At 33.9% G+C, this 24,462-nt stretch overlaps 3 protein-coding genes across 5 annotated transcripts; all 3 read left to right on the top strand.

The window, feature by feature from the left end:
* The first annotated feature begins 480 nt into the window (after nucleotides 1-480).
* Nucleotides 481-5,259, top strand: LOC11429596 (metal-nicotianamine transporter YSL3). Of its 2 annotated transcripts, XM_003588421.4 has the most exons (8): nucleotides 481-655; nucleotides 1,299-1,686; nucleotides 2,024-2,196; nucleotides 2,648-2,745; nucleotides 2,842-2,976; nucleotides 3,177-3,366; nucleotides 3,473-3,587; nucleotides 3,997-5,259. In XM_003588421.4, exons 2-8 carry the CDS (start codon nucleotides 1,314-1,316, stop codon nucleotides 4,932-4,934), a joined length of 2,022 nt encoding a protein of 673 aa, XP_003588469.1. In that variant the 5' UTR covers nucleotides 481-655; nucleotides 1,299-1,313; the 3' UTR covers nucleotides 4,935-5,259. The 2 variants fall into 2 exon arrangements, with proteins under 2 accessions (XP_003588469.1, XP_039687601.1); XM_039831667.1 differs by lacking the exon at nucleotides 481-655 and having other exon boundaries at nucleotides 1,283-1,686.
* An 8,064-nt stretch (nucleotides 5,260-13,323) lies between these two features.
* On the top strand, nucleotides 13,324-17,256 carry LOC11430554 (metal-nicotianamine transporter YSL3). The gene is made up of 8 exons (XM_003588418.4): nucleotides 13,324-13,456; nucleotides 13,906-14,318; nucleotides 14,605-14,777; nucleotides 15,179-15,276; nucleotides 15,371-15,505; nucleotides 15,675-15,864; nucleotides 15,965-16,079; nucleotides 16,207-17,256. The coding sequence occupies exons 2-8, from the start codon at nucleotides 13,937-13,939 to the stop codon at nucleotides 17,142-17,144; spliced, it is 2,031 nt and encodes a 676-aa protein (XP_003588466.3). The 5' UTR covers nucleotides 13,324-13,456; nucleotides 13,906-13,936; the 3' UTR covers nucleotides 17,145-17,256.
* A 4,459-nt stretch (nucleotides 17,257-21,715) lies between these two features.
* Nucleotides 21,716-23,474, top strand: LOC11425657 (BURP domain protein RD22). Of its 2 annotated transcripts, none has more exons than XM_039831664.1 (3): nucleotides 21,716-21,844; nucleotides 21,947-22,055; nucleotides 22,490-23,474. In XM_039831664.1, exons 1-3 carry the CDS (start codon nucleotides 21,806-21,808, stop codon nucleotides 23,317-23,319), a joined length of 978 nt encoding a protein of 325 aa, XP_039687598.1. In that variant the 5' UTR covers nucleotides 21,716-21,805; the 3' UTR covers nucleotides 23,320-23,474. The 2 variants fall into 2 exon arrangements, with proteins under 2 accessions (XP_039687598.1, XP_024633770.2); XM_024778002.2 differs by having other exon boundaries at nucleotides 21,777-21,844; nucleotides 22,532-23,474.
* Nucleotides 23,475-24,462: the final 988 nt, after the last annotated feature.

Here is a 24,462-nt window from a genome sequence, read left to right as displayed (position 1 = left end):
ATTTCCCTTCACCATGAAATAAAATAAATCCACATTTTTCTATTATATTTTCTGTTATCGATACATTTTTTCATTGTCCTGTGTGATTTAGGACTAATTGACCATTTACAACTTTCTCTCTCCATTTACATGATCACATTTATTACTCATTTACTACTTTTTGTGATTAATTACAATGTGTAAGCCACACACCAAATACTTTATTTAGCGAAAGAGATTAGACTCTCATGTCAACCAAGATTTGTTAAGAGAAATGTCGACATTTACAGTAAAGATTACGACATCTACATTTACGGATGGAACCTATGTGAAACAAAAGAACCTCATTTCAAGTACATTCTTTCTCTATCATAATAGTACAAAACATGAACTATCTAATCTATTACTACATTGCACGACATTACAACGCAAAGGTTGTTTCATTTTTTGTAATGTACTTTTGTTTTCCTTTTGTTATTATGGCTGACATATATGTCGGATTGCACTGCAAATGTTATTAATGTCGTGTAATCACACGTTTCAGATTGACATATATATATATTTGATTTGATAAGAGTTTCAGAACTTGTCCTTTGGTTGGTTTGTGAGATTCTTATCTCATATCTCTGAGTTTCTAAGCTTCATTCATCACACTCTCTTGTTCAATTTTCCAAAGGTACGATGATGTTTTTAAATATTTAAGAGGTTTCATATTTCAACAACTTTTTTTTTTTTGAAGAAACTTTTTCTTTTCTTCTTAACTTGCATTTCTTATGCTATTAGAATTTAGCAGCGTTGGTGCATGTTTGGTATCAAGGTGGATTGGATAAAATAAAGGTGGCATGATAATTTTGTTAAAGCTAGAAAACGTAGCTTTTTCAAAACAGCAGTGACTCCAGATGATTTTGCCAAACTCATTGCGATACCAAACAAGCACTCAATCTTATACAAGAGTTGTGAGAAATTAATTGTGGAAGTCCATGTCTCAAAATCAAAATTCAAATGTTTGAATGCTTGGTTCCACTTTTTGATGAGACAAATTTAATTTTAGGGGGTAGAATTGATTTTGATATGTTTGGATGTTTTCAAGTGGAACTCATTGTTAGCTTCAGAATTGATTCTAACTTAAAGCTAGAATTTATAGTTTTGGCTTCTACAATTGATTTTTAGACTTGAATTTATAACTCATTTTTATATAAATGTATTCAAACATAAATCATTTCACATTCAAATCACTTTATAGAAAAGAATTGCAAAGAGAAGTTATAAGTTGCAAATTAGTTGTGCTTACCATAATATTTAATCTACATTCTTTAAAGGATTTGATAATTCCAATGGGCAATGTAAGCAATGAAGAGCAAGAACTTAAAGAGATTGAAATTTTGGAGAGAAATGACATAGAAAAGGTTGGAGATGAGTTAGAAGATGCAAGTACAGTAGCACCATGGATGAAACAGATCACAATTAGAGGACTAATAGCAAGCATTCTTATTGGCATAATTTATAGTGTGATTGTGATGAAGCTGAACCTCACAACTGGTTTAGTCCCTAATCTCAATGTTTCAGTTGCACTTCTTGGCTTTGTGTTCATCAAACTTTGGACTAAGATTCTTGAGAAAGCAAATATTGTTTCAACACCTTTCACTAGACAGGAAAATACCATAATTCAGACTTGTGCTGTTGCATGTTACAGTGCATCTTTTGGAGGTGAGTTTTTGTTTTATTTTCAATTCAATGTCTTTGTTTACAGTTTAAAATGAATTATTTTCGAAAATGAAGATTGCCTTTAATCCTCCAGTTCCTAGGGGAATGGAGCCCTGGTAATCCAGAGTTCGGTCAGGAGATAAGTAAACTCTTGTCAGGGTTAGTCCAGGGTTTGACCTCGGTTACTCCTGAACAATTAAACCTTCAGTGAAGCTCATTAACCACTTGAGTCAAACCAATTGCTTAGCAATCATTATTTAATTTCTATTTTGTATGTATAAATGAAGAACTGAAAGTATATGTATTTAAAGTTTTCTAAATTTTACTTGTTTATTTATAGGTGGTTTTGGATCTTACCTTTTGGCTTTAAATAGGAGCACATATGATCGAGTCGGGGGGGCTAGTACCCCAGGGAATACTCCTGACACCAAGGAGCCTGGAATTGGCTGGATGACTGGTTTTCTCTTTGTTTCTTACTTTGTTGGGCTGACAGCTTTAATTCCTTTTCGTAAGGTATTGCTTATGAATGAATCCGGATTTTGTGCAGTCAAATTACTATTATTCTACTGTATGCCATTTAGTATAAAGTTTTGTCAAATAGTTTTCTATAGCAGTCTAATTTTCGCGGTCAAAATTTCCTACAATCACTGCATCTCTGCCATATTGGATGAAGGTTAGACTGTTCATACTCTGACTTCATCAAATCAGGTCTAATATAAACACTCAGAATATGAACTGTTGAATATTCATCCAATGACATATATAGTGATTGGAGAAAATTTTGATGAAATCAGATCAATTTTCCATATGAATTGTTTTCTATGCCTTTTCACTTGATTACTTGAGTACATTTGGTATTCTCGAAGTTTACTAGTTTATGTAATGTTGAAGTGATGGAGGTCTTTATTTTAAGATGAATAAGGTTTAGACTAACTCGAATATTGTTTGCTATGTTATATAACAGATGATGATAATAGACTCTAAATTACCTTATCCAAGTGGAACTGCTACAGGTGTTCTTATTAATGGATTCCATACTCCTAAAGGAAATGTCATGGCCAAGTATGATTATGAAACAAATTATGTTTGTGCTATTTGTATTCTATATTTGTTATTTCAAGATGAAAACATATAAAACTAATTTGGCATCTTTCACAGGAAGCAGGTTAAGGGTTTCACGCAATTCTTCTCATTCAGTTTGCTTTGGTCTTTCTTCCAATGGTTCTATGCTGGTGATGGCCAATGCGGATTCGCTCAGTTTCCTACTTTCGGGTTGAAAGCGTGGAAAAACACGTGTGTGCTTTGATTCCATCTCTCTCTTTTTTTAATAAGTAAATGTTAGTTTAATAGTTGCTGTGTTAGTATTTTCTCTATAGCTAGAGTTTGAACCGGTCCTCTAACTTCAACTGCTTTAACTGTCTTTTGTTTTATGAATCTGAACCATGAAACGTTTGTCAATTATAACTGACTAGAATGCTTGATATTTTTTGCAGATTTTACTTTGATTTCAGCATGACATATGTTGGAGCAGGAATGATCTGTTCTCATCTTGTCAATTTATCATTGCTTTTTGGTGCTGTGGTTTCATGGGGCATTATGTGGCCATTGATCAGAGTACTAAAAGGAAATTGGTTCCCTGAAAGTTTACCAGAGAGTAGCATGAAGAGTCTTAATGGTTATAAGGTATTTGATTGAACAAAAATTGAAGGACACACTATTAGTACTACTTTGATTTGAGTTGTGTTTTTTTCATTTTAAGCCTTAACTTTCCTTAATTTTCATGATGCAGGTTTTTATTTCCATTGCATTAATCCTTGGTGATGGGCTCTACAATTTTATCAAAATTATATATTTTAGTGCCTTAAATTTTCAGGCCTGCATGAAAATGAGGGATCAAAATGCAGGTAAATAAATGACCTTTTTATCACTTTTTGCAGTTCATGGGTTATGTAATTTTCAAGCTTGACAGCTTTATCGGCCATGGCGGATTGCGCTGACATACTTTGTGACAACCACCATGGCCAATTCATGAAGCATGGCAGCGCCATGGTGTTTTTATTGCGTCTTTTTTGCTTTCTGACATTCGCAATCGATAAACTAAGTTTAGGTTTTAATAATGCTTGCTTACCTTGCTAATTACCACTCTATAAGCCTATATTCAAATACACTATACTACCATATCAATAGAAGAAGTAATTTATTTATTTCCAATGAAATTGGTATATGAATAGTTGTTCTATGTTAGACCTGGTACGGCTAGTTCTCTACTTATTTGACAACACTGAATCTAATATAGATATTTTTTCACTACAGCTTCAGCTGCAGATAATAACCAGAACCAGACTCTAGACGATCTTACACGCGATGAATTCTTTATAAAAGAAAGCATTCCAATATGGTTAGCATGTGCAGGATATGCAGTGCTCACCATAATATCCATCATTGTGATCCCTTTAATGTTCCCACAAGTGAAGTGGTACTTTGTGGTCGTAGCTTATCTCCTAGCACCAATTCTTGGTTTTTGCAATGCTTATGGTGCCGGCTTAACCGACATGAACATGTCCTATAACTATGGAAAAGTAGCACTTTTCATTCTTGCAGCCCTAGGAGGAAAAAGTAATGGTGTTGTTTCTGGACTTGTAGCATGTGGGCTAATAAAATCACTAGCTTCAACTTCATCTGATTTAATGCATGATTTCAGAACTGGTTATTTAACTCTAACTTCACCGAGATCAATGCTTGCGACACAAGCAATTGGTACGGCAATAGGTTGTGTTGTAGCACCACTCACATTCTTTATTTTCTACAATACATATGATGTTGGAAACCCTAATGGTGAATATAAAGCACCTTATGCTATCATATATAGAAACATGGCAATTTTTGGTGTTGAAGGTTTTTCAGCACTACCAAGCCATTGCTTGCAATTCTGTTGTGGGTTTTTTGCATTTGCTTTGTTGGCTAATTTGTTGAGAGATTTGAACCCTAAAAACATAGGGAAGTGGGTCCCACTTCCAATGGCAATGGCTGTACCTTTTGTTGTAGGTGCTTACTTTGCCATTGACATGTGTGTGGGGAGTTTGGTAGTGTTTGTTTGGAGTTGGATGAAAAACAAGGAAGCAGGTTTGATGATTCCAGCTGTTGCTTCTGGTTTGATTTGTGGAGATGGGATATGGGTTCTTCCTTCATCTCTTCTTGCTTGGTTTAAGATTCATCCACCAATTTGTATGAACTTCTTGGCAAATAAGTAGAAGAAGTTCTCTTGCAGATCTTTAGAGGAAATAGGTGTAGTCAAATTTAGGTGTCACTATTTCTTAGTACTTTAGTTCATAAAGATCTTTTCTTTCTTCCTTTTTGAGTAGTTTAAAAAAATCTTAGTCTAAGAAGAATTTAGTTCTTATTTGAGATGACTTGGGACAATAAGTGCAATGATGTTGGGGGTTGAATAGCTTAGCTGGTTTGAGCTGAGAGATTAAAGGTGTTGAGGAGTTCAAAGTCCAGGATTCAAGTCTTTCAAAGAAAAAACTGTAAGGTGTAACATACTGACATTTTGTCATTCAAAAAAAAAAGTGCAAAGATGTTTTGACGGTTGAATCGAATTATTGTAAATATAGTTGTTTTCTCAATTTTATTGATTTTGTTTAGAAACAATAAAAACATATATATAAAATCTGTGTCCATTTATAAGCTAGTACTTAACAAGGTAATACTAAAATCTTACAATAAAAACTTATTCCCTAAAATGTTAAGGGATACATAGGACCAGAGGAACCCTTTCGAGTTCATATTTAAATCGGCCACTAATTAATCCTTCAGAAAAATGTAATATCATTTCTAAATATATTAATAATTTACATTGTTTTATCATGTTTATTTTTTAAAAAAGAGAATTCGTTTACTTTTTCATCATAGTGTTTATTACTAATTAAAAAAAAAATATATGTAATTAAGTATAACTTTCTAAATAAATAATATATGCTTTTAAAAATAGAAAAGAAGTCATAAAGAAGGGCAAACAAAATTCCCAAGAGGGCCTAATCATTAAAAATTGAGGCAGTATAAAGAAAAAAATGCAATCGCCCCTCTAATAAGATTTCTAAATGACACATACAATTCCTCTATTCTTTTAAAAGACATTTATGTCATCTCATTGACATTTTAGGTTCAAGTGGTACTTGGCAACATGGTTTAAAAATCATAAGACATGAAATATGACATAAAGAAACAATAGAGAAAAAAATATTGATAAAAGTCGCATGTCAAAAGCTTTAAGGCACTAGATTATCCTTTTTCTCGTAAACTCTTTCAAGTTTAAGTCGTGTCTATAGATACTATGTAGGTAGACTCTCCATTTTGACAATCTTCTAACCCGCCACTTGTGGGATTTGGTGGTAGCCCTTTCTGATAAGTCTATACTGTCTAATTTCAAGGGTACATTGTTGCTAGGCTTTTAACTAATGATGGTTTAAGTTTGATCAAATTCAAGTGTTTTTAAAAGAATGTATCTATGTGCCGCTTTGTCTAAGCGGTGATATGAGGAGACCAGCAGTTTTCATCTGTCTATGGGGGAGATAACTATCACGTTGAATGATGTGTCATGTCTTCTACATATCTCGATCCATGGCAGGTTGATGAATCATATGGAAAAAATCTTCCAAGACGAAGGTGTTGAACTCATGGTTGATTTTGTTTGGTGTTGACCAAGATTATGTGGTTGAGGAGTGCGATAGTATGAATGGTGTTCCTATTTGTTTCACATGGCTGAAGGAAATATACGAGGAACATCTCACCAAGGCAATTAGCTTGAAAAATACAACTGGGAGAGAGGAGGACAGAGATAACCATCTGAATCGGTGTGTAAGGACTTTCTTACTCTATCAGATTGGATGCACAATGTTCACGGACAAGAACAACAAGCACATAGAGGTAATATTTTTTGAGCCACCATGGACCTCGACACAGTTCATGGACGGTCATGGGGTGGTACGAAATTAAATTATCTATATCATTATTTATCTGAGGCTACTAAATATCATATTCAATTATGTGCGGTCAAGGGAAGGTTACCACCACTTGTCAGTCTAGGTGTAGAGGCAGTACAGTCAGGTGCAGGACATTCCCAGGCCTCCACCATCTGTACTTGATGTTAAAGTCCATGTAGCTCAAGCTCTCTTGGATTTCTTGTTGCATGTTATACTTGAGGCTGGTAGGGGTCCAAAGTGGAGTCACCATGGTAGCATGTAGCAGGATAAATGTCCTAGTTCTATTTGGTATATCTCCCGAAGATACTACCCCTATCGAGAGAGAACCCCATGGGTCGACGAATCAGGAAGTAATTATTGAGGAGGAGCATGCTAGGGATAACTCGGATTCACCGTAGATCATCGTTAGTGTTAGGGCCATGGTGGAGGATGGGTGTCCAAATAGTCGGACATACGAAGACGTTCTTTTGATGATTCAGGCTGAGATACTCCCTGCCACCGCATATAGGATTCCAAGAAGGAGGAGGCCCTTTAGAGCACCATAACTTTTATGTTTTTATTTTATTTTGGTTTAATGTAAATGATGAATGTTGGTTTTTAGTTTTGAATTTGGTTTAATTCGTAACTAAAAAAGTTATGAATGTTTAAATGAATGAATTTGTTTCCGATGATTTTTGTTTGATTTTACAAAGGAATGAATGAAATGTGTGAATGAAGGAATGTACGAAGTAGTGGTTAAATAACAGAATTTGAGTTTTTGTTCCCCTATGCAGGTTCGGTCCATGTAACTTATACTCACTCCGTTTTAAAATATAAGCAAAATTCACTTTTTAGGTTCATTCATTTAATGATGTATGTGGTCCATATTATAAACCACATACATCATTAAATGAATGAATCTAAAAAGTCAATTTTGCTTATATTTTGAAACGGAGGGAGTAGTTTTTGTGTTTCTCCCGAGGCTCCTTAAATGCAAATCTAATAGATAACTATCTCATGTGTATTTATGGGGTCTTAGAGATATTGGGGGGTCTAAAGAGAAATGTTATGTTTATTTTATTTTTGGACATTACTTTTTCTATCATATGAGCTTCTCACGCGCCCTATTTGAGTTCTAAAATCTAAAATATTTCAACATGTTTTTGAAGTTTTTACGAGGTTTTCATGCAGCTCGGATTCTAAAATCCAACTGCATAGGACGCGTGAAAAACTTATAGAGTGGAGGAAAGAAAAAAGAAAATTTTCATTTTGGGTTTCATCCCTCTAACTATGCAAAAAATAATAATCGAATGGACCATATATTTTCACATTTGATAGAAAAAATATATCTATCAAATATAGTTTAAAGATATTACATATTCCATTATTTTTGTAATTACTTGGAGATTTTAAGTTATATATCATATTAAAAAAATCTTAATAGATCATATAAAAAAAATTAAAGTTTTTTTTATAATTCATCGCATATTTAAAAAATTATTTCGTATCAAAAACATTTTGCTTTCCGTCTCTCTAAGAAATTATAATTTTTGGTCTTCAAAATATTTTTTATCATTAATTTTAATACCTATTGTTGAATAGGTTTTTTTTTTTTTTTGAAGGATATTGTTGAATAGAGTTATGAGACGATTATGAGGCAGTTGCACGAGTATGTTCTGTAGCCGTGTGGCACTTACGTGCTATGTTTAAGTTGATTTAACTATTGAGTTGTTGGCCTCTGCAGCTAGCTAATAGCATGGTCCTCGTGACCTTATTCAATTATTATTGACAATACATAATATATGTAAGGTTTGGGGTTTAAACCTCGGCCATCAAACAAAACAAAAAAATAAAGTTAGCTAGGAGCATGACATTGGGGAAATTATGTAAATTGGATCTCGCCAAATACTGTAACACCCTCTTTGAATTATTTGTTTTATTTGATTGTTTTAAGATGAGTTTATAATATATTAATATGATTATGTGATTTATTAAGTGGCTTATTATATTATTTAATAGAATAAGATTTGAAAATAAAATAATATTAAGTTTAGGGGTTGTTATGAGATTTTAGAGAGTTTGGGGGGAGAAAGAGAAATAAGATAAGATAGATGGTGGAGATATAAGTAGGAAAGACCTAGTTTAGAAAAACAGAACGTACGATCAATTTTGGAGAAAAGGGAGAAAAAGCCAAGAGAAGGGAGAAGCACCTAGAGAGCTGCGATTTTCATTGTTAAGGTAAGGGTGAGACTAACTTTGCAATTCTATTAAGTCTGTGATTCAATGGTTAGGTTTAACATGAAGTAGGATGAGTTTTAGAGGAATCGAAAAGTAGGTTAAAATTGAAGAATTATTGATTAAACGGTGAAAACTTGTTAGATTGATGTGGAAATTGTTCCTAGACCTTAGATTAGGTGTATGATGAATTATGGAATCAAAGTTAGGCTTGAAACCATGAGAATTAGTGATTTTTATGAAAAACTGCACTTCTGCCTATAGCGACATTCATCGCTCGCCTCCCGAGCTATGATCCTCGCCACGGCGAGTGATGAACTTCATCGCTCGCCTCGCGAGCAAACCTTATCCGCCTCGCGAGTTGCACGTCGCAGCTCGCCATAGCGAGCAGATGAACTCGCCTAGCGAGCTTGACTAGAGAGCTTGCAAGATTCCGTGATTTTGACTTTTGAGTTGATCCTTAGATGCTTTTGAGTGTCTGAACATGTCTATTAATGATTAGGAAAGAATGTAGAATGAGATTGAACCTGGAAAGATTTTAGAATGAAACTTTGGGAATCTGACCTGAACTCGCCATGGCGAGCAGAGGCTCTCGCCTCGCGAGTGACCCAGTTGCAAAATGCTTGTTTAGGATTTTGCGATCTTTGTCGCACGAGTCGTTGAGAGTTGAACCTTGGGGTAGCTATGAATATTATAAATAATATTAATGATGATCTGTAAAGCTGATTTATGATGATTTGATGTTGTTTATATTGTGATATAATTGTATATGCATTACTTGAATTATATGTGAATAATTGAGATGTTGTTGACTTGCATTTGATATTATTATGTCTTGATGTTTTTGTATACTGCCTGTGTTGCCGTTATTTAACTAAGCTGCATGAGTCGGTCTAAGTTGATTAAGATGATGAAGTTCCAAATTATTGGATTATATAAGAGGTTGTCAATTTAAGATGTTTAAGAGGTCGAGTCCTGATAAGTGCTCAAAAGTGATATATTTCTTATGTTAATTTAGGCATTTTAGTGACTTGTTCTACAAGTTATCTATGGAAAAACTCCAATTTTATGCATTTACGCTTCATATATCTTACTCTACCCTTTTTGTGCAGGAAAATACAAGCCAGGACCCAAGAATCAACCAAAGTGCAGAAGTTTTCTGGCTCAAGCCAGAAAACTCGCTTAAGCCAGAATTGTCCAGAGAGAGCTCGCCCCAAGCAGGCTCAAGCCAGATCTAGAAATGTCAACAAGCTAAGGTTACGTGGAAGCCATCCATTGGAGCTGCGTGAGATTTTCCGCATCTGGCTTAAGCCAGATTACCCATACTCAGCCCATATAAATAGATTTTTCTCTTCTTTTTGATACAATTACATTTTTATTTATATTTTTCTGGTTTTAGAGAGAGATTATGACATTTCTAGAGAGAGAAATACAAGGCAAGGTAGTTAGGAGTAGACTCAAGCCAAGATTTGTTGAGACATCATGAATCTTGTCATGGAATCTTCATCTTTTCTTCATCCTTTGCAAAGCTATCATAGACATATGTAGCTACATCCATTCTTGTGGTTTTGAGGTATTCAAACAAGCTATTATGTAATCTTTTGATCATTTAATATATGGTTCTAGCAATTTATTCAATATTGTTGTTATTCTTGCTTTTATTGTTTTATTGAGATTCAAAATGATATGGACACATACTTTTGAATCTAGAAATAGAATAACAATCTATCTTAAGTTATCACTCTAGACATGGATGTTAATATTTGATAATCACTTTTAATCTAGGACTTAATGCTTTTGGGTGAATTAATCGGTTGGGAAATCGTCGATTAAATTATCCAATCGACTTCGTGATTGTTTAAATGTTTGGGAAATCGATGTTTAAACGATCCCTTAGAAATAACGATATCATTTGGACACGAATGATATTGTCGAGTGATTGTGATAATATAGTTTAAAAAGCTAGAATTCGTTAATCGATCGAGAGATTGCAGCTGTTACGCTTGGTTGATGTCTCTGACCGCAAGCGGAATAGCCCTATCTCTTCTCGTTTTACTTTTATGTCAATTAGGAAAATAATTTTACACAAACAAACAATTTATACCCAAACACTTAACGTGACAAATATTGTGAAAATGCTTATGAAATACGCAACTCCCTGTGGACACGATCCTATATATACTTACGTGTAAATAGTTTTATGAGAGGTAAAAATCCTTCATCAAGTCCATGCATTAGCATTTCATTGTTGGAGGCTTGATGCCCTGGAGCCTTTGCTCAATTAAGTTGAGGGCTTGATGCCCTGGGAGTATATTAATGCTCAAATAAGTTGAGGGCTTGATGCCCTGGGAGCCTATTTACGCTCAATACGTTGGGGGCTTGATGCCCTGGATTGGTACCACATGCATATAAGAGGTCTAAGTTGCATAGTCGAGTTGGAGTCGCATTTGTCGAGTCAAAGATGTTTAAGTTGCCAAGTTGTTGAAGCTGTGATTCTTTATATGAACTATTAAAGTTGTTGAAACCTCAGCACACCTTGATCATCGATTTTAAAATCACTGTCTTCAGTCTGATCTCTAACAACCAACAAGTCCACAAACTTCACATCAGCTTTCTGTGCCTCTTTAATACTTTTCAGAAATTCATTATCAATCTTCAGCATTCCTAGCTTCACACTTTCAGATGACATTTCACACACTAAGCTCAAATCTCTGAACTGTTCAAGCAACTCGAATTCTTTTACCATCATAGCAGACATATGCAAGGTCTTCCTACTCAAAGCATCTGCAACAACATTAGCTTTACCCGGATGATAGCTCAACTCAAAATCATAATCCTTCAGCAATTCTAGCCATCTACGCTGCCTCATATTCAATTCCTTCTGATCGAACAGATACTTCAAACTCTTATGATCACTAAACACTTCAAATCTCGAACCGTACAAATAATGTCTCCATATCTTCAATACAAAGACCACAGCAGCCAACTCTAAATCGTGCGTGGGATAATTCTTCTCATGAATTCTCAACTGTCTCGAAGCATAAGCTACTACTTTACCATCTTGCATAAGCACACCACCTAAATCCAACTTGGACGCATCACAATATACCACAAAAGGTTCATCTGACTTCGGCAAAATCAAAACCGGAGCTGTCGTCAACCGCTTCTTTAATTCACTGAAACTGTTCTCGCATTGAACATCCCACACAAAGGCTTTACCTTTACAAGTCAACTGCGTTAGTGGAAGTGCTAACTTGAAAAATCCTTCTATAAATCGTCTATAATAACCAGCCAATCCCAAAAAGCTTCTAATCTCAGTAACTGACTTAGGAGTCTCTCATTGCGATACCGCTTCAACTTTAGACGGATCCACTGCAATACCACTACCAGAAATAACATGCCCAAGAAAGCTCACTTCTTTTAACCAGAATTCACACTTAGATAATTTCGCATAAAGCTTCTTCTCTTTCAACACTTGCAAAACCAGCTTCAAATGCTCAGCATGTTCTTCTTCAGACTTGGAGTAAATCAAAATATCATCAATGAAAACAACCACGAACCGATCCAAAAATGCATGAAAGATGCGAATCATGTACTCCATAAATACTCCAGGTGCATTCGTAACACCGAAAGGCATAACCTTGTACTCATAGTGAGCATACCGCGTTCTGAAGGCTGTCTTCTGCATATCTTCATCTTTTACTTTAATATGGTGATAACCTGATCTCAAATCTATCTTGCTGAAAACTTTTGCACCCACTAACTGATCCATCAAGTCATCAATCCTTGGAAGTTGATACCTATTCTTTATTGTCACCTTGTTCAACTGTCGATAGTCAATACACAATCTCATGCTACCATCTTTCTTCTTTACTAGCAAAACCGGCGCTCCCCAAGGCGAAACACTTGGTCTAACAAACTTCTTCTCAAGGAGATCTTCTAATTGTTTCTTCAACTCGGCCAACTCAGAAGCTGACATACGATAAGGTGTCATAGACACAGGCTTCGTTCCAGGAACAAGATCAATCGAAAACTCAACTTCTCTCTCTGGAGGCACATCAGGAATTTCATCAGGAAAAATTTCTGGAAAATCGCATACCACTTGTAGTTTATCAATCACTGCTTGATTCTCAATAGATAAGGAAGCCATCAAGGAAAACATCAAAATGTCATCACGTTCCAACTGCTTCAGCAGAAGAGAAATACACCGACTTACTGTAACAATTAATGTGCACATGGTTGTATTCCAACCAATTCATACCAAGAATCACATCCATACCACTCAAATGTAGACAAACCAAATCCATCTCAAAATCACTATCAAACATAGACAAATGACATCTTAAACATAGACATAGACATAGACATAGACAAAGGACATCTTAAACATATCTGCAAAAATGTTAATCTGTTTGTGCAATCACACGTTTCAATATATATACATATACATACACATATATTTGATTTGATAAGATTTTCAGAACCTGTCTTGTGGTGGGTTTGTGAGATTCTTGTCTCACATTCTGAGTTTCTAAGATTTATTCATCACTCACACTCTCTTGTTCATTGTTGCAAAGGTACGATGATGTTTGTAATATTTATAAGAGGTTTCACATTTCAACAACTTTTTCTTTTCTTTTTACTTGTCTTCTGCTATCACAATGCTATTAGAATTTCAATCTTATCAAAGAGTTCTGAGAAACTAATTTTGGAATTATCTCTCATGATCAAATTGAGTTTGACATGTTTAGATGTTTTTTAGTTGAATTGATTTAACCTCAAGAATTGATTTTAACTTGAAGCTTGAATATTTAGCTTTTGGCTTCTACATTTGATTTTTAGTCTTAATTTTATTCTTCAACCAACTTTTACTTATCCAAACATTTATGCAATCACTTTTGCTTAATCAATTCAACTCACTCTTAGTCGCAGTCAATTTTACATAATTAATTCATTTAAAATCAATCTGTGTCTCAAAATAAATTTCACTATGCTAACTATAATATTTATTCTACTTTCTTTGAAGATTGACTCACTTATTAGAAGCAGAGAATTTGATGATTCCAATGGGCAATATAAGCAATGAAGAACAAGAACTCAGAGAGATTGAGAATTTAGAGAGAGAAGATGTAGAAAAGGTTGGAATTGATGTAGAAGATGGGAGTGGAATAGCACCATGGACAAAACAGTTCACAATTAGAGGACTAATAACTAGTATCCTTATTGGTATAGTGTATAGTGTGATTGTGCTGAAGCTGAACCTCACAACTGGTCTAGTTCCTAATCTCAATGTTTCAGTGGCACTTCTTGGCTTTGTGTTCATTAAACTTTGGACTAAGATTCTTGAGAAAGCAAATATTGTTTCAACACCTTTCACTAGACAGGAGAATACCATAATTCAGACTTGTGCTGTTGCATGCTACAGTCCATCTTTTGGAGGTTAGTTTTTTGTTTCGTTGTTATTTCAATATCTCCGTTTACGGTTTAAAGTGAATTACTTTTGAGAAAACTGGTTGGTTTGAATCCTCCAGTACCCAGGGGAATGGAGTCCTGGTAATCTGGAGTTCGGCCAGGAGGTAAGTATGGCCAAAGACTGTTCCTGCCAGGGTTACTCCCGTTCTCAGTTAAACCCTATTAAAGTTCATTAACTACTAGTTTAACAAACATTATTTAATTTATATAATTTGTATTTGTAGTTTTCTAAATTTTACTTGTTCATTTATAGGTGGTTTTGGATCTTACCTTTTGGGTTTGAATAGGGCGACATATGAGCGAGTTGGGGGGGCTAGTACACCGGGGAATACTCCTGACACCAAGGAGACTGGAATTGGCTGGATGACAGGCTTTCTATTTGTTACTTACTTTGTTGGGCTAACAGCATTAATTCCCTTTAGAAAGGTATTGCAGTCAAATAATGCAGTCAAATAATGCTGTCAAATAGCAGCTATAGCAGCACTATCTATAACTATATTGCATAGCGGAACTCGAGCAAATCGCCGTTGTTCTGCGATACACTATTTACTTTACGTTATTGTTCCTGCAGTGACTACATCTTGGCCATTGGATGGAGGTTAGACTGTTCATATTCTGACTTCACCAAATAAAGTTTAAAATACAAGCTCAGAATATGAGCCATATAATCTTCACCCAATGATCGATATAGTGATTGGAGGATATTTCGATGAAATCAAGTATATTTTTTAAGTTACAATATATGAATGTGGAAGTGATGAAAGTTTTTATTTAAGATGAATTGAATTTAGGGTAACTTCATTGTTGTTTGCTATGTTATACAACAGATGATGATAATAGACTCTAAATTACCTTATCCAAGTGGAACTGCTACAGGTGTTCTTATTAATGGATTCCATACTCCTAAAGGAAATGTCATGGCCAAGTATGGTTATGAAACCAACTATGTTTATGTTATTTGTACTCTATTTGTTATTTCAAGATGAAAACATATAAAACTAAATTGGTATCTTTCACAGGAAGCAGGTTAAGGGTTTCACGCGGTTCTTCTCATTCAGTTTGCTTTGGTCTTTCTTCCAATGGTTCTATGCTGGTGATGGCCAATGTGGATTTGCTCAGTTTCCTACTTTCGGATTGAAAGCATGGAAAAACACGTGTGTGCTTTGATTCCATTTCTCTCTTTTTTTAATAAGTAAATGTTGGTATATTAGTTGTTATGTTAGTATTTTCTCTGTAGACGGAGTTTGAACCGGTCCTTTAACTGAACCATGAAACGTTTGTCAATATTAACTGACTAGAAGAATGTTTAATATTTTTTTGCAGATTTTACTTTGATTTCAGCATGACATATGTTGGAGCAGGAATGATCTGTTCTCATCTTGTCAATTTATCATTGCTTTTTGGTGCTGTGGTTTCATGGGGTATTCTGTGGCCGTTGATCAGAGTACTAAAAGGAAATTGGTTCCCTGAAACTTTACCAGAGAGTAGCATGAAGAGCCTTAATGGATATAAGGTATTTAACTGAACAAAAGTTGAAGGACACTATATTAGAACAGATTTTGAGTTATTTTTTCCATTTTAAGCCTTAACTTTCATTTATTTTCATGATGCAGGTTTTTATTTCCATTTCATTAATCCTTGGTGATGGGCTCTACAATTTTATCAAAATTATATATTTCAGTGCCTTAAATTTTCAGGCCTGTATGAAAAAGAGGGATCACAAAGCAGGTAAATATATGGCCTTTTAGCACTTTTCACAGAACAACAGTGATTTATTATATTCTGCTACACTATAAAACTATAGCCACAATTGGACAACAATGAATCTAATGTGTGTATATTTTTTTCACAACAGATTCCTTTAAAGATAATAGCCAGAACCGGACTCTAGACGATCTAACACGCGATGAATTTTTTGTAAAAGAAAGCATCCCAATATGGTTAGCATTTGTAGGGTATCTAGGACTCACCATAATTTCAATCACAGTTATCCCTCACATATTCCCACAAGTGAAGTGGTACTTTGTGGTGGTTGCTTATCTCCTAGCACCAATTCTTGGCTTCTGCAATGCTTATGGTGCCGGCTTAACCGACATGAACATGTCCTATAACTATGGAAAAGTAGCACTTTTCATTCTTGCAGCCCTAGGAGGAAAAAGTGACGGTGTTGTTGCTGGACTTGTAGCATGTGGACTAATAAAATCGCTAGCTTCAACTTCAGCTGATTTAATGCAAGATTTTAAAACTAGTTATTTAACTCTAACTTCACCAAGATCAATGCTTGTATCACAAACAATTGGTACAGCAATAGGTTGTGTTGTAGCACCACTCACAGCCTCTATTTTCTATCATACATATGATGTTGGAAACCCTGATGGTGAATACAAATCACCATATGCTATCATCTATAGAAACATGGCAATTCTTGGTGTTGAAGGCTTTTCAGCACTACCAAGTCATTGCTTGCAATTCTGTTATGGGTTTTTTGCATTTGCTTTGTTGGCTAACTTGTTGAGAGATTGGAATCCTAAAAATATTGGAAAGTGGGTCCCACTTCCAATGGCAATGGCTGTACCTTTTGTTGTAGGTGCTTACTTTGCCATTGACATGTGTGTGGGGAGTTTGGTAGTGTTTGTTTGGAGTTGGATGAAAAAAGAGGAAGCAGGTTTGATGATTCCAGCTGTTGCTTCTGGTTTGATTTGTGGAGATGGGATATGGGTTCTTCCTTCATCTCTTCTTGCTTGGTTTAAGATTCATCCACCAATTTGTATGAACTTCTTGGCAAATAAGTAGAAGAAGTTCTCTTGCAGATCTTTAGAGGAAATAGGTACAGTCAGATTTTGTTGTGTCTATTAGTTAGTCACTTAGTATTAAGTTCATAAAGATCTTAGTCAAAGAAGAATTTAGATCTAATTTGAAATGGCTCAGGGTCAATAAATGCAAAAATGTTTTGATAGTTGACGGTAAATCACTTAATACTATTTTATATATGGAGAAGTGGAGATCGAGGATTTTGGAATTCGAACCCCAACTCTGTGTATAATTTTTTTTTAAGAACCAACTCTATATGTAATTGTCCTTTAACTAGCAATTGGGTTGTGTTTGCCGGATAAATCACACTTATTTATATTGCAAAGAAATTGGAGTTGAACCACCCGCCCCATAGGAAACGGAGGAAATATTATTTAAAAATATAAAAAATACTTCCTCCGTCCATTTTTATGGACTATTTAACAAAAAATGTGGACATTAAAATATATAGTTGAAGTAATAAATTTATCTTAATTGATAATATTAATAAGGAAATATTTAAAAGAGAAATAATAAGTGCATCTAAAAGTTTATAGATGATCTCAAACCCTAGTCATCACCTAGGGATGACAACTGGACCCAGATCTAATGGGTACCCGTAAAAAATATCCACAATGAGTAGGGTAAAATCCCACTTTTATGGGTCTGGGTACGGGTCCGGGTAATACCCACAAAATTAAATGGATATGGGCACGGGTAAGGGTACTATACTGCCCAGAGGCACAACCCCGCTTATACATATTTATATAATATCATAAATTATTTATTTTTTGTGTATAATTAATTAATTAATTTAGCTATTTAAGTCTAAACTTAAACTCAAACAAAAAAACTTCTTAATACAATAACAACTCCATCAGGCCAGTGTATAATTTTTTAGGGATATTTTGGATGTTTTCTATTTGACTAAATACTACGATTCGTATTATTTTATGAGTTAATTTTTAAAAATTGGGACCGTAGTTTTATTTCATTTGTGATGTTTTTATTGTCTTTTCATAGTTAAAGTGTGGGTAATGGGTGCAGGTATGGGCACTTAAGTACCCGCAGGATATTGGGAAGGGGGCTAAAGTTGTTGCCCACGAGGGTACGGGCACGGGTACGGGTATTTTTTTTATAAATGCGGACATGGGGAAGGGCATTGTAGTACCCTATCCATTGGGTACCCATTGCCATCTGTCACTCCTTTCTTCTTCTTCTTCTTGTCAGAGGGGTGATTTAGGGTCAATTTTGACCCAAAAATCACCCCTCCGAGTTGTTTTTCCTTCTATCCTAATTGAATAAGTGATTTCACATATTTTCTGTTTTCTTTCGTTTGTTTTTGTGATTTCGTCGTCTCTGAACGACTATGTTTGTTTTGATTTCCCGTCTTTATGCGATGTGTTTTTTATTTTCCGTCTTAGTACGGTGTTTATTTGATCTAGGTTGAAAGATTAACTTTGCACAAGTGCAGATTCGATCAATGACAATGGGTTAGGCGTCGTCAACGTTGCAGATTGGAGACATGAGTATTCCTTAGAATTGAATATAGTCATATTAGTCATATTTGTAGGCATAGGTACTTTGTCGTTTTATGCTATTAACATGGATGTTGTGAGTTTGCTCACAGATTCGTCCTTTTCGTTTTTAGTGAATTTGAATTTGTATTATATCGATATACTTTATCGATTTGAATGAATGAATATCGTTATTTTTTTAAAAAAAAGAAGTTTATAGATGATCTTTATATTTATGTACAACCAATTTTTTTGTAAATGATCTTATAATAATGCGTGATATATTGCCTACATATGTGAAATGGATAGAAGAGGTATGTCGTCTTCTTTTATTTTACTATTGTATTTCATCACAATTAAATATACAATTTTATGTCCATAAATCTTAACTCAACTGATAAAAATGCTGAAATTGTTAATCGAACGTATGATTAGGGTTCGAACCCCGAACCTCCACTTATGTGTGTATGAATTTATAATGTCTTTGTTATTTTATCTATCTAAAAAGAAATACAAAATTTCATCAAAGTTGTGACACATTTTCTGATTTTTTTTTCTTTTTATTTTTACGATTTTGTGTATTTAGAAGAATTAAAAACAAAATTTAAGATATTTATAGGGAGAAAAATTAATTCCACACAATATTTTTTGTTATTCGTATCACCTATTTTCAATCTCAAAAAATCATATTAAAAATTCATATCACATATTTTATGATATTTGTATTGATTTGAAAATCTTTATCTTTTTTGTACGGTCATTAATCTAGGAGGGTCGTATAAAGAATTATGTAAAAATGATTTTTCTAGATGGATCATGTAAAAATATTTATTAGAATGAAAAAAAAAGAAATACAATAATCTATTAAATGTAGTTCAAATTTATTACAAATTGTATGATATTCGTACTTTCCTAGTGATTTAGGAAAAAATTGTTTTTGGACCCAAGAAATTGTATGCTCTATTAATCAAAAATTTAAAAGAGATCCTTTCACAGAAAAAAAAAAAAATATTTCTATTGAAAACTACATTTTCCTATCCAAACTGCAACTTTTGTCATTTTCCTAAGAGATCCTTTCACAGAAAAAAAAATTCTATTGAAAACTACATTTTCCTATCCAAACTGCAACTTTTATCATTTTCCTATGAAATTTATGACAAGTTGACCATTTACAAGTGTCTCATCATAATTCATATTATCACATTCATTTACTCATTTGCTAGATTTTGCAAAATTTCACTGAAACACGAAAATAATTGTAACGTGTAAGGCACACGTCAAATCAACCAAAGAGGTTAGTTTTTCTTTTCCTTTTTTTTAGGCAAAAAAAAGAAGTAAAATATAAAATAAAAATAAAAAGAAGTAAAACCAAACAAGGTGAACTCACCCTAATCAATCCTAATCAAACAAATATTTCTGGCGCAATTGAGCGAACTCACGTATGGGAGCGAAATCAAATTATAAAAAAAAAAATGAAAATAGAGAGGATCATAACTCGTAAGCTACATGTCAAATTTTTTTTTTTTTGTGGTGGCCGAAGTTTAAACTCCGAACCTTACATATATTATGCATTATTCCTACCAGCAGAGTTAAACTCACGAGGATATTGATAAAGCGAACCGTTTTTCTTTTAATTGCTTTTACTCTCTTCTTTTACTCGAGTAACTTTTTCATTATTCTCATGACGCTTTTAGTGTTACCGACAGCAAAACTAAACTCGCATGACACACTTTGGCATCTACAACCATATGTTTAACCAAACTACACATTTAACAAACGGAGGCTTCTATGGTGTTGTCAAGAAAATGACTTTTTTGAAAAAGTCATTTTATTTAACCAATAACATAGTAGTTGATATCATGTCAGCTAATGTCTTGTTGATGGACCACTCTACGACTAAACTTTACTTTATTACAACTTAGTCCTCATACAAAATATTAATTACTTTTGATTTATTAACTTATTTTATTTAAAATAAAATCATTTTTGTTCTACATCTGTTCATTTTATTAGTCCTTTCTTCTTCATCTGAAAATTATTCATTTTTCTTCATCTTCAAATATTATAACACATCCTCAAGATTTCAAAGTACTTAACATAGTACTTCTGATACCAACATCAATTGAATTGGTAAAACTATCTATATCAAAATCCTAAGGTTGAAATTACAACTACATATGACAAGCTTTATGTGCATGTACGGATGACTTTCTATGAAACTGCATGAAAAGAAAATCAGAAAGAAATTGAGCCTAATTTTACCCCTTGCCAATAAATATCATGAATCATATAACATCCATCACCCTCCACCTGTTTATTGGTTCTGATGCTTTTTTAATATGGAATTTCGATGAATTGACCTACTCTTCAGGACCATTTTAGGTGTTGGAGCAGATGAATTTTGGAGAGAAAGGGAGGAAGAAATCGATCTGGAATTTTGATGTAGCTACTAAGAAATTTGGAATCAATCTCACATTCAGTTTGTGCGAAGATGGGGAAGATGGAATTGGTAGTATCCAATTTAGATGCATAAGTTTTAAGATTAAAAAATAAAATAATAATAAAAATGTTTAATTTTGATTTAATCAAGGACACAATTGCAATTAGTAAAGATATAATGGAACATCGTATAAGTAAATGTGCAATAAACTGTATAATTTGACATGACATACATTAAATACACAAATGTTCAATGATTGATCATTCTCATGACTTCAGCAAAAAAGTCATTCTCATAACTTCATCATAGAATTTTCCTTAACAAAAACTCACATAGTTGAGCCAGGTGGAGTTGAATTAATAAGTTAGTTGATACATTGTTATAAATCTCCGTTTTAATAGTTACATACCATTCGAATAATACTTAGGTGACATTGGTGACATTGGCGACATTGGCCAACCACAATGTCATAAGTGTATAAAAAACAAAAAGACCTTATGAATGAGAAATAAGAAAAGCCAGTTGTAACATTGTGGTTGACCAATGTCACAATGTCACCCAAGTGCTGCCCCATACCATTCACTATTATATAAAGGCTACATGCACCTTTGTTTTTCATTCCATCTCAACTTCTCTTGATCATTTCTTCCAAAAGAGTAAAGACTATCATTTTTTTTCCTTTAGAGTTTCAGCTTCACTAATCCAATATGGATTTTCATCTTGTTCACACCATTACTTTTTTCATGGTGAGCTTCAATTACATAAATTCAACCAGTCTTCTTCAAATAATTAAACTATTTGCTTGTCAAAATAATAATTTACTAATGTTAAAATATTCTCAAATGTAGCTTGTGGTAGTGGCAACTAATGCTACAATGTTACCTCCTCAACTTTACTGGAAATCCATGCTTCCAACCTCTTTGATGCCAAAAGCCATCACTAATCTGCTACACCCTGGTTAGTATCATAGTCTAAAACTGATCTCTATATAATATCTGAAAACCCTCATGCTCATTTTATATATGGATGGTATTTTACTTCCACATGTTTAAAATGATTTCATTTTAGGATTTAATTCATGCACATTGTCCGTGTAAAAAGAAAATTACACAGTCAAACAATTTTAATATTCAAATTATTAATAACATTTGACTTTAACCATAATTACTTCAAAAATCACACATATGATTGATTGTGCTTTGTTCATAGTGTAAAACTTTACAGTGACAGTGTATCTGAACTAAATCTCATTTCCATCATATAATCTCTATCAGAAAGGACTCATGATGTATGAAGGACTAAATTTAAAATAAATAAAAAGTTATGGATCAAAGTAAAAATAACTATCACATAAATTTTAATATATTTCAATTTACTCTATTTATCCGAAGCTGGATATTGGAGTGAAGAGAAAGGAACTTGGGTTGATGCAGGCAAGGGTGGTGTAGATGTTGGAGTCAGAAAGGGATACTATGAAGGAGGTGGCACTGATATGAATGTTGGAGTTGGACGTTCTCCATTTAGTTACAATTATGCTGCAAGTGAGACTCAGTTACATGATAAACCAAATGTAGCACTCTTCTTTTTGGAAAAGGACTTGCATCATGGAACAAAACTGAACTTGCAATTCACTAAGACCACTTCAAATGCGGCAACATTCTTGCCGCGCCAAGTTGCTAATTCAATACCTTTTTCATTAAACAAGGTGGAATACATAATCAACAAGTTAAACATCAAGAAAGGGTCAAAGGGTGTTCAGATTGTGAAGAACACCATCAGTGAGTGTGAAGAGCAAGGGATCAAAGGAGAGGAAAAGGTTTGTGTAACATCATTGGAGTCTATGGTTGATTTCACTACTTCTAAACTTGGTAAAAATGTTGAGGCTGTTTCAACAGAAGTGAACAAAGAAAGTAATTTACAACAATATACAATAGCATCTGGAGTGAAGAAGTTGGGTGAGAAGAACAAAGCTGTTGTGTGTCACAAAGAGAATTACCCTTATGCAGTGTTTTACTGTCACAAAACAGATACAACTAAAGCTTACTCTGTGCCTTTGGAGGGTGCTGATGGAAGCAGAGTTAAAGCTATTGCTGTGTGTCACACTGATACATCAGAATGGAACCCAAAACATTTGGCATTTCAAGTACTCAAAGTTCAACCTGGGACTGTTCCAGTTTGTCACCTCCTACCTGAGGATCATGTTGTTTGGATTCGCAAGTAGAAACAAACAAATCCTATTGGTGACATCCAAGAATAGTTACACAGTTTTTATAGTATAAAAATAAACTGTGAAACTGATTCTAGGATTTTACAACTATCACTTTGTTTTACTTTCAGTTTTAAGTATTTTACATTTGCTATGATGTATTATTACAAGTGTGCTTGATGAAGAATAATATGGAGAACTAAAGAAAAATGCAGAAGTCTCTAGAACACTAAAGAATAATATGGAAGTCTCTATAATGTTAAAGAATAATAAGGAAGCTACTAGAGTGTTTCTCTATTTTCTCTACCATTTCTTTTGTCTCTGAACCAGTGCTATTTGTTTTACTTTTACAGTTTTAGGTAAGATATATTTGCTATGATGTATTACATGTGTCTTAATTTATGATATGGTGAAAATCAGTCATTTGGGTGAAAATCAGTGATTTTCATATTGAACTTTAATATTTTCACTTCTTCATTATAGTTAAGCTTGTTTTATTTTATATTAACCAATTTCATCTCAAGATCTCGGTACACCCAAAACAACTCAGTGATCAAGTAAAAAATATAAACCTTTTCCTCAACTTTTCTATCCACATTGAAGGCTCTAAGAAAAATTATGAAATAATAATTTGAATAAACTACTTTAAATGGAAACTTATTTCATTATATACATTATGGGAAGACGTTTTTATTTCCAACAATGCAACATACAAGCCAATGTTCGATCAATATATACAACTCAACAAAATTTTGGCTTTCCTATCCTATAGATCAAAAATGATGTAAAGAAGGGTAGATCATAGCTGCAATGCATCTTGCTATGCATTGAAACTCGTTCCATTTTATACTTAACAAGAACGTACCCAAGATATTATAAACTGCATGCCTCGTCATAGTTGAGTATTCTGGGACACAAAAATCCTGGAAAAAAAAATCTGAAAATGGCCTATTAGGAGAGTATTCTGGAAAAAATAAATAAATTTACAAGGACGAAAACCAAAACAAAATTTTTGCAGGGGATAAACCCGAAAATGACCTATATTACAGGGGTTAAAGCATTATTAACCCCAATAAAAATTAGGGGCGAGCAAAGGACAAACATAACTCATCTAACCTACCCCTTAAACACCCCTAGTTTAAAATCTAATACACTCCC

The sequence above is a fragment of the Medicago truncatula genome, chromosome 1 (genome assembly GCF_003473485.1).
Source record: "Medicago truncatula cultivar Jemalong A17 chromosome 1, MtrunA17r5.0-ANR, whole genome shotgun sequence".
In the NCBI taxonomy this organism is placed as follows: Eukaryota; Viridiplantae; Streptophyta; class Magnoliopsida; order Fabales; family Fabaceae; genus Medicago; species Medicago truncatula.
This window is presented reverse-complemented; position numbering and strand designations above follow the sequence as displayed.

Bases quoted from the DNA above. Each gene is read 5' to 3' on its own strand.
- LOC11429596 (XM_003588421.4), top strand. From the start codon at position 1,314: ATGGGCAATGTAAGCAATGAAGAGCAAGAACTTAAAGAGATTGAAATT. The intron at 2,197-2,647 runs GTATTGCTTATG...GTTATATAACAG, and splicing joins CTTTAATTCCTTTTCGTAAG to ATGATGATAATAGACTCTAA. The intron at 2,977-3,176 runs GTGTGTGCTTTG...TATTTTTTGCAG, and splicing joins TTGAAAGCGTGGAAAAACAC to ATTTTACTTTGATTTCAGCA.
- LOC11430554 (XM_003588418.4), top strand. From the start codon at position 13,937: ATGATTCCAATGGGCAATATAAGCAATGAAGAACAAGAACTCAGAGAG. The intron at 14,778-15,178 runs GTATTGCAGTCA...GTTATACAACAG, and splicing joins CATTAATTCCCTTTAGAAAG to ATGATGATAATAGACTCTAA. The intron at 16,080-16,206 runs GTAAATATATGG...TTTTCACAACAG, and splicing joins AAAGAGGGATCACAAAGCAG to ATTCCTTTAAAGATAATAGC.
- LOC11425657 (XM_039831664.1), top strand. From the start codon at position 21,806: ATGGATTTTCATCTTGTTCACACCATTACTTTTTTCATG. The intron at 21,845-21,946 runs GTGAGCTTCAAT...TCTCAAATGTAG, and splicing joins ACACCATTACTTTTTTCATG to CTTGTGGTAGTGGCAACTAA. The intron at 22,056-22,489 runs GTTAGTATCATA...ATTTATCCGAAG, and splicing joins CACTAATCTGCTACACCCTG to CTGGATATTGGAGTGAAGAG.